The sequence below is a fragment of the Egretta garzetta genome, unplaced genomic scaffold (assembly GCF_000687185.1).
Source record: "Egretta garzetta isolate BGI_Z169 unplaced genomic scaffold, ASM68718v1 scaffold271, whole genome shotgun sequence".
NCBI lineage: Eukaryota > Metazoa > Chordata > Aves > Pelecaniformes > Ardeidae > Egretta > Egretta garzetta.
In genome coordinates, this window is record NW_009258669.1 from 2050264 (window position 1) to 2060487 (window position 10224).

Genomic DNA, 10224 nt, shown 5'->3' on the forward strand with positions numbered 1-10224 from the left:
AACAGAGTATTATGTTATACCTTTAATTTCAGGCTGACATACAATTGGGTAAGTGCAGGCCAAATCGGACTGTAGAAGTAAATACTCTGCTTAGAGGGCTATTAATGTAAAAGATACAAAGTACTATATATTCACCATTTAAGTATGCTAGTAGCTTAAAAATAACAATTGTTGATAAGACTTTCAGCTTTGAATGTTGAATTTTGTGCCAGGCAAAATTTAAAGAATGGAGATAGGAAAAAATGAGAAAGAAACCATTAAGACAAAATAGGAGGATGTAAATACAGAATGCAAACAGCAGGCAAGGTCAGGCCTTCCAGTAATGCTGTGACCCCTTCCAGTGGGGGACAGAAAAGACCAAATCAAACATTACGAGCATAATAGCAAAAGACACAATGATTTGATTCTAAAATTAAAAAAAGCAGCCTGTGCACAACAAGGTGCCAATTTTACCTATTTGTTGTTTACTTGCTTGGGATAATTGCTGGGATAATAACTATTTGTTGTTCAGTTCTAACACAGATCTGAAAAAACCTACAAAGGGTTGCATAGTTTAGCTCAGGAACCAAAGGAAAGGCTCAGAAATTCATGTGGTTGCTCATTTATTAGATAAACAATTTTAAAAAAATGTATTCCTAATTTAGCAGTCACTAGAAGCAATTTAACTTGAAGAAATCAATTATTTGAATTAAAGATTAGCATTCATTCCAATCCAATGTTTTATCAACTGGTGTGCAATAGCTTGACTTGGTGGTACAAAGAAAGAACGCTGATTTCCTTTCATGACAACTTCCACGACCTGCAATAAAGACAGATTTTTTTCTTTAGAAGATAGTGTTATAAACTATATGGAATCTAACATTGTATTAATTCAGGAATTATCTTCCTATGATGATCCAGTCTATCATTACTATTAAAAAGCCACTACCAGACTCTCAAAGACAAATACAGAGAAAAAACACAGGATTCTGTGTGAATTCTGACATTTTTTGGGCAAATGTGCCCCTAAGGATAGTTTCTTTCTAATACAACTGTGGAGATTGATTGTTAAGATAATATTTAAGGTTTTTGTGAAGCCTCTTTTCAGTAAGGACCACCAGATGGTGCTCTACACCGTTCCATAAATTCTTTTTTTTGTTTCCACATGTAGTGCAGCAGGAAAAGTGTTTTCTAGGTTTTCTGAAGCAGCTGCAAGAAACATTAGTTTAGTACATTTCAGAAGTACATTTATTTCCAACTCTAGACCAATCTGCATGTGACTAGCTGTATTCAGAACTGGTATTAATTTAAAGTAATGCTCTCAGTGTTGTCAGGAATACACTGAGATTGTAGGTGACTAACTGGGCCTTCAAATTGACTTACAGAGTTGACTTGCAACTGCTAGGCAGAATTATAGTGTTATTAGAAGTTTAGCTCATAAGTAGCCTGTGGAAAAACCTGTGAACAATATGTAATTGTGTAAGCAATCTTTCCTTTTTCCACTCATGAACTTAAATCTCTCTTTCTGTGAAAGTCTTTTTTCCCTCTCTTTTATTTTTAAATACTGAGGAAAGCTAAGTGTAGAATTTCCTATTAATGCATAGTAAAGCGCATTCAATACCAGAGCATTAAAACAGTACTGCTTGGAAAAAGATGTTCAAACTCATGAATTCCCAGAGTTTTTACCTAAACCTCCCCCCTCCAAGCCAATCTGGTAGCACAGATGTTTGGAGAAACTCAGATGATGAATGCTATTAAATACTACTGCCCAAATGAAAAGCACAGGCTTGCTGAGAAACTGGGTTAAAATAGCAATACCTTGGATATCTCCAAAAGGAAAAGGTGAAGAGCTCACTGGCAAAAATATCATAAAATGGGCTTGCAAGTGACTCAGAAATTACTGTGAATATATGCCTTTCTCTGGTTATGTGTAATCTACAATTACAATATAATGCAATTGTGGTATGGTAAAATAGAGAGTATACATGCTCATTCAACTTGCTGAAAAAAGCAAGTTATCTCTTGTATGCCAGAACCGATACAGTCACAGACTAATCAATACAAGAAGGAAATTAAATTGAACTTTACCTGTTCTCTAGTGAACCAGCGGGCATCCTCTATTTCATTCTTGTCAACTTTAATTTCTGTAGACACTGCAACAGCTAAGCAACCAATCATTAGGGAGGAAGGCATTGGCCATGGCTGACAAGAGACATACTGAACATCGCCAACTTTGACTCCAGCCTCCTCTTCTACTTCTCTTCGAACAGCATCTTCTATTGTTTCACCTAATCAAAAAGGGCAAAGAACAAGCAGCTGATGAAAATACTCCAAGCAATGATTGCATCCTGTGCTTTGAACTGACTTAAAAGATTTGAAACTGCCCCAGACAATTATCTATAGAGAAGTAGTTCACAGATCAGGGCATAGACCATAAGTACAAGATACAGAAGTCTAATAAGGTAAAACTTGCCACCAAAGCAATATGGTACTTGAAAACAGAAGTAAGATTTCTCCATCATAATGTTTATTTCCTGAATTGATAATTTATCATACACACAAACTTGTTACCACACCTAAAATGTCAAAGATTGGGTAGGAAATACATTGTTTCTTGAATTACTTTTGAAAAACTGATCTGTTCATTTATAAATAGCATTGTGTTAATTTTTAGATTTTCAGCATGATTGTAACAGCATGTAATACAACTCGAAAATTAATATTTTAAATGATAGTAGTAAGAAAATAGACTTAAGAAGACTTGCACACATTTCTGCATTGTGTTATTCACTTTGCCTGACTCATTCTTCATTGTCTTAACACATACAGGTAATTCTTCAAACTTAAATTGCAATGGAAAGATTTACTTCCATATTCATTGAAAACTTCTAGATATATGTGGAATGTTGATGGTCATAGGCTTACATATGCCTACACATACCGTGATGTAACTGCTGATTACAGGTTCATTAAAGCAGACAGTCCATGCATCAGAGATAGAAGTTTTAGTTCAGCTACATTCAGCTGCTTAGAAACTGATGATAAGATCAGCTACTCTTAAATTTCAGTTTATATACTTGAGTTCAGTATCAGAAAGCAAAAACATTTATTTGACATAACACCAAACATATTTCTATATTAATTTCAATGTACAATACTGATGTGTGAGAAAAATAATTTGAAAATGAAATTACTCACCAGGTTCTACAAATCCAGCAAGACAGGTAAACATTCCTGGGGGAAACCTCTTCTGCCTACCTAAAAGGCAGTGGTTACCATCTGGATGGATAACTTGCATTATTACAACAGGATCTGTAAGGATATGAAAGGAATATATTTTAACATTTGAGGGACTTAAAAGCAGTAATAAATCTCAACCTGTTCGATACAAATGCATGTAAATACAAATAAGATACCTTTAAGTGATTGAAATCAGAATTGTGCAGATGCCCAGAGAAAGTTGTTACTTTATTTCGTTTTTTTTTTTTTCCCCTGGGAGATATCTGGCTTGGTTTTTTTTTTTTTTTTGCAACAAACATGCTTAGTGGAAGCAGTCTACTAGCTAAGGCTTGAAACACAGGACATAAATTACCTGCAGCCAAAGCACACAATCTGTTAAGAGTATCAGCAATACTAAGGTAGCTATGCATCCAGCAGATAGCAATAATTTCTACAGGAAAAACAATTTACTATCACCTCCTCTACACACACAGGTCTGAAGAATGCACTTTTGACTGAAACACCAAAGAAGAGCCAGATACTCTAGTTACAATGTAAATACTGAGTAAACTTTGCACTTTTGACTTTGCTGACTGTTTGTTATCAATCTCTCATCTGACATTGCACTTTTATCTACTTTCTCACTTCTGGTCTTTTTATCTGTTTTTTTCTTTCTTGCTAAATATTTTCTCCTATTGGTATCATTCTTCCTGTCCTGCCTTTCTGCACATCTATGATCTTTTCCCCTTTTTTGTTGTTATCTAGCTGGTTATGTATCTCAATGTTCTCTTTTTAGTTTTTTCTATCTACCTCTGCCTTTATGTATTTTTTCTTTTGATACTGTTTTTCATGGTGTTTTTTTGTCTGAACGACCAGTATTTGCTCTGTATGAAAAGGCTTGATTCAGCAACCACTACAAACAATAATTTCAGACTGTTGTCCTACTCAAAAATATCTGCCACATGGGACAGTGTAGAATATGCAGCGTTGCTGTCTGTAAACTTTCTTCAGAGAAAGTCATCAGTAGAAAATGCTGGCTCATCAGTCTCATAATCTCCTTTCTTCTCTAAGTTTGTTGTGCTAGAAACTGTAAAGAAACAGCCACTAGCATTTCAGCAGGCTGCACTATAGTCCATAAGACAGAAGAATATGGCAGAATTGCTTTGATTACTACAAAGAGCATGTACTCAGCGCATGTAAGAGAACATGAAATTCAGAAATGCAACACACATACAACACCCAAGACTACAACTGCAGAAGACAGGACTGAGTAGGGGAAGGAAAGGTGATCACAGAGTCACCAAATGATCCAGGGAAAAAAGGTGAGTTATTTTTTCCCTTCCTTGTTTCCCCATCAGGAACATAGTACTCTTCCTTTGCAACACATGATCAAAAGGAGTTATAGAAGACTGTCTATACAAGCTTATATTCTGAGTAGAGATAGGCCTGGCAGTCTGTGACTGACAATGAGTAGTGAAAGCCAGTGAAGATGTGTAATACAGTCAAAGTAGCACTACAGGAAAATGAGCACTGTAACAGAAATTTGATACAGGGCTAAATTTGATACAGGGCTATTTCAAGCTCAGGGGGCTTGCAGAAGGTGAGAAAACAACATGCGGGGAAAAAAAAAAAAGTGACCCTTTGTGTTGTTAATATCTCATTTATGTTATTGGAACTTCTAATTGGTATTTCTCCACTGCAATAAAAATCAGTATAGTCACAGCAATTCTTTGTCAACAGAATACTGCAAGAAAGAGAAGCCTGAACTACTGAATCCTAAATAGAGCTGACACACATACTCTGGGGAGAGACAAATATGTAAGACCTGGGACAGAAGCAAGCAGCTGAGGTAACTAAAAAGAAATTGATTCACATGTATACAATAGTACAAACAAGTTGCTTTTGACCAAGTTTATCCTACAATATTCTCACCAACTCTTGGATATGATGTGTTGTGTACACCCTGGAGACTGGGACAATCTTCTTTTAAGCACGTTTTCTTGTAACCCCCTTCTTCAATCTTGGTTGCACTCCCACATGTTGGGCAGAATCGGTACCGGCTGTGCCATGCTAGAACAGATCTAGCCTGGGCTACTACTCCTTGAAAAGAATACATTGAAAATACACAAAATCAAATACTAATTCATGTAAGCTTTAAATAACATAGAAGAAGCAAGTAGTAAAGTTTAACATACAAATCAAAGACTATGGTTTGCATTTAAATCCACTACATGAGAAGTTGAGCAATATGAGTTATTCGGATCCTTTTCTTGCTAGCACAGCACATGCAAGGTAGCACAGTACTATGCACCTACAGACCAATTTATGCATTGAGAAACAAATCCATCTGGATCAGTATACCTTGTTTCTCAGAAAAGTTACTTTGTCTAGGCAAAGGGCCAGAATTATATATCACACCTTTTCCAGATGACCATTTTAGAGCTACTACAGGTATTGACATAATAATGCATTGTTCCATTTACACTTGAGGTGCAAGTCAAGCTTGCTCTTTATCCTTCTGTAAAAGCAAAATTGTTACAACAGCAGTTGTTAACAACATCTCCATAATGACGTGCATTCACTTTGAGATCATGACTTTCCAACACTTCCTCACATCGTTTCCTTCTCAGATGAGTACCCAACACACTCTTATTGAGGACTTAGTTTCATTTCTTGTCATGAAAACTCAGTAATGACAGATTTTTTCTTTTCTTTGTTTTAGAACACTAAGGTACAGGCATTAATATTTAGATAGTACCATTTATAAACCCACGATGATCAATAAATTTTACAGTCTAACACTTGTCATTGCAGATGTTAGCACTTTGCAACCGCACATGATCTTACATACAAAATTTTCCACGAAACCACTGACAGGCTTTTACAATTAAAATATTTCTAAAGCCACCGAAAATACCTGACTCCTTTGCAGTGGTTTGTCCTTGCATTATACCTCAGTGAATTTGAACACGTCTTTCTGATTACACATTTGATAACTGCTGCATTTCATGCATCTTACCAGCTTCTTTTTCAGGTAGCTGTAGTAGTGCTGGCATTGGTGGGTGAAGAAAGTAACAGTCCTCATGCTTCTGTTTAAATTTCTCAGCAGAAGCAGAATCTACACTAAGAGCAAACCAAGCAACTAACCCATCCTCTTCATCTTCTTGCAGAACTCTTCCATTGGAAGCAGCCAGCAGGTTTGTGTGGAACTGAAGTTCAACTCCAAGAAAAACCAAGGTGCCTTCTCCAGTTTGGTTCATGCACTGCTCCACGTCCTTGTGGTGCAGCCTGAAAAGCTTTACTTCTGGCTGCTGGGAGCTCTCTATTTTCCCACCCAAAGTAACAAAAGGACTTAGATTTGAGAAGAGGATGTATACTGTAGTTGGATGGCTTTGTTTTTTGCTTAGCCACTTGGAATCTGTTCTTTTATCACTCCTTCTGTCCAGAAGTGTCAAGCCAAAATAATTTTCATATTCTTTCACTTCATTTGACAGAAAATTAGGCTTCTGCCCACCCTTCACATTAGCCAACAAATTAGCTATGTGCTTGTACCCCCAAAATTTAGCAATGTCCAGAGCTGTCTGCCTCGATTTATTAACGATGGACCTGTCACACCTAGAGAAACAGAAAAGAACAGCAGTCACCGGGGTAAATATGTTTAGGAAGAGTCCTGATGCTGTATTACTCTGACTGACAACATATACATCCGCTATTATTAAGGTACAAGAACTTTTAGACACTGTCTATACTGGGGCATTCTTTAAGCTAAATACTTAGCATTACGGTAATGAAACACAATCATACTTCATTTTCTTTTGCTAAAGCCAGATCCCACATTTTTGTTGATCCTCTCCAGGTATCACTCACCAAGGTTCATCAGGTACCACAACAGCAATGAATTAATTAAAATCCCACACATGCATCACGCAAAAATAAAAAAAAAAAGAAGGCTCAAGATCATTTACATATAGAATTTTGAAAGCTGGGCTACAGGTCTTTTCTGAATAATCAGTAATGAAGAAAACCCCACAGTTTAATTAGCATTACTTTCTAGAAGCGACTGAAAGCAGCATCAAAACACTTGGAAAACATTTACCATTAAATAAGAATCAAGAATACAGCCTCTCCTTAGTGAGGGAAGTAGCACCCTCACAACTCAGTGCTGGTCCCTGTAGGGATCTCTGTTACCAAAAAGTCTGCAAAATGACACAGAAGAGGAAACAGTGCCTCAAGATACATATTTAAATATTAACAAAAAAATTAAAAAATACCTGAAACAGGCTGGGGTTGATTGGGAGGTCAAAAGTAATGCAGATTTTTTTCGTTTTTGTTTTTGTTTTTTTTTTTTTGTCAATTTAAACTCAAGTGTATAAGTGAAACAGAAATTCCCCTGTAAACTACCAATTATAGAGTAGATGTGGGGCCAGACTCACCAGGTTTTAAAACCAGAAGCTGCCAGTATATTCATGCTGCTGATACACAGGCAAGATCGTTTTTGACTTGAGATTTTATATTAACCTCAATAGTTTTTGAGGGAGTTTGAGTACATTTTAGAAAAGCATTCAAAACTTTATTTACAAGTTTTTGGTGCAAAAGAAACTACTGTTGCACATCTGTCTTTAAACATTAAGTCTCCTTTAGACAAAATCTTGCTCAATTTCCTACGAAATTTCCTCTCTCTCAGCCACTGAATTTTGTTCTGATTCTGTCTTCCACCTTCTATCTGCTCAGGGATGTGCAGACTGTGATGAGGCAGTGTTTGCAACAGTGGTCTCAACTCTACTTCACATAGATCTTTTTTCCCAGTCTACACACATTTCCTGTAGCTTTCCTCAAACATGGATGAATACAAAAAAAAAACCTGACTGGCTTTCCAGGATTAGCTTCTGGAATGTTATGTAATATTACCTTCACAGACATTGATGTTTGCATATCCAGCAATTGTATTTGTCCAAATGATTGTTATGATTATGGATAACTAAAATGAGACCAGTGAGGCCAGTTATCACCTCAGGAACTATATTCAATTGCCTAAGAGAACAGCCTTGAAAAGGACATTTACAAGTGGATATTCACTCTTTTTTTACAGTAAGCATAAGTTAAAGAACTGTTACTCTATTTACCAAACTGGTAAATTCCCCAAAATCTCAGAAGATCCCTCAATACATAGATTATTGCAATCCACAAAATCTGGCACTGAGATACTCGCTTTACTTGCTGGAATGTACTGATTACAGTACCAAAAAGCTGTTCACCTGATGCTCCATGCCAAGCCCCAGCAGAGGGCACAGCATCTGGGTAGGACTGGGGGGGAAAAAAAAAAAAAAAAAGGGTGGGATGATCACTGGAGGCGAATGCTGTGCTTGAGTTTACTCATAACCACAGAAAGAACTACACTTGCTTGGTTCTGTAATTAGGGGTGCAGAAAGGAATGGGCTGGGCTTAATTAATGTAGAGCTCAGTTGAATCGCAACACCTGACTATCACCCTTAATTTTGAAATGTTTTCCATTTGAAATATTTGGATCCCGACTTTATTCAGGCTTCAGAGGAATCTTCTTTGGGGTCTCAAGGAGAACTTCGAAGCATTCTTTGCTTCTCTAGGCATCTTGAAAAACCAGAAGTAGAACAGTTGACTTGAACATAGACAACAAATATGATACCAAGTTTTTGACAAGCAATGAACATGCTTGGTGTCATACTGACTGAAGAAAACAACATGACAGCTCAAGGAGGAAGTGAATTGTTCAAAAAATAAAGAGACAAACGGAAATTCATCAATCAGTAACTCTGACAGAAGTGGTCTGTAATGTCCTACTTAACAGCCAGTACATCGGCAAACGTTCTGCACTGTAAAGTAGATGCAAGTGGATTACAAATAAAGTTTAGAGACAAAGTCTAAGTGGAACAATCAAATATACCAAATTTACAGTCAGTGCAGTGGTTGGAATGGGTTACAAACTTTGTTCTGTTCTGTTGGGTGTCTGGGAGGAGTGACAATATATCCTTGAAGATCAAAGGAATAATTTTAGAGATGCTGGTAACTTTTTTTAAAGAGTTTCTTCACAAATATGGAAAGCATGATGCAACAGAGGAATCCAGTTATCAACAGAAGAATATATTTTCCTGAGTTTTAACTCTGAAAACTCTTCCACTGTCTGTTAGGGAAGTTTACTCTTCTGAGATCAAGTTGAAACGGGCAGAAAGGGATTCAGGTTAGAGCTCTGCAATGCAGTCTACTAAACAGCTTACCCCTCTCCAAGAAGAATTTGCACAACCTCAAGGTGTCCATTCCTGGCACCATACATCAGGGCTGTCCAGCCGTTATCTGCAGATGCATTGATAAGTGACGGAGAATGACTGAGCAATGCTTTCAGTTTGGCTGCATCTCCAACAGCAGCAAAATGATGCAGCTGAGAAATCAAGTCCTGACGGAGGTTCTTTTCCAAGTCTGTCATTGTGTCAACTAAGTTTAAAAAAGAAAACAAAACCACCTGAAAACATATCCACCATTAGCAAAAGGATTTAAGTAAAATAATTAAGTTTAATGCTATACAGATAACCAGCATTATCAGCAGAAGTACGGACACAACAGTCAAATTCTTATAACCACTATGGCATTGTTACTCCCCACCACAACTTACTCCCACGCATCTCCAAATACGGTGAAATTTTATCCTAATAGCCAAGACTAGCTTTCAAGAGGCTTAAGGAGAGAAAGACGTCGCTATGAAAAGGAAGCTTATTTGAATGTGAAAAACACGTTCTGGTTTCCGATCGAACACACGAGACAGAGCAGCACAAAACTCCACTCACACACACACACACACACACACACACACGAGACAGAGCAGCACAAAACTCCACTCCACGAAATGAGTCTCGGATGCTTTGCAAACAACGAACGATAACCGCAAGAGGGCAAGTCCCTTTGCAGGCCGAGGGGCTCCTCCACGCCGGGACGGATCACAGACTGCTGCTGCGCCTCGGGCGGCCGCCCACCCACCCCTCCGCCCCGGGGCAGGGC

General features: G+C 37.5%; 1 protein-coding gene across 1 annotated transcript; it reads right to left on the reverse strand.

Moving 5' to 3' along the window:
* Window positions 1-688: 688 nt before the first annotated feature.
* NUDT12 (nudix hydrolase 12) lies at window positions 689-9939 on the reverse strand. Its single transcript, XM_009648670.2, has 6 exons — window positions 9450-9939; window positions 6218-6813; window positions 5131-5298; window positions 3178-3291; window positions 2068-2267; window positions 689-799 (listed from the first exon to the last, which is right to left on the reverse strand). Exons 1-6 carry the CDS (start codon window positions 9653-9655, stop codon window positions 689-691), a joined length of 1395 nt encoding a protein of 464 aa, XP_009646965.1. The 5' UTR covers window positions 9656-9939.
* Window positions 9940-10224: the final 285 nt, after the last annotated feature.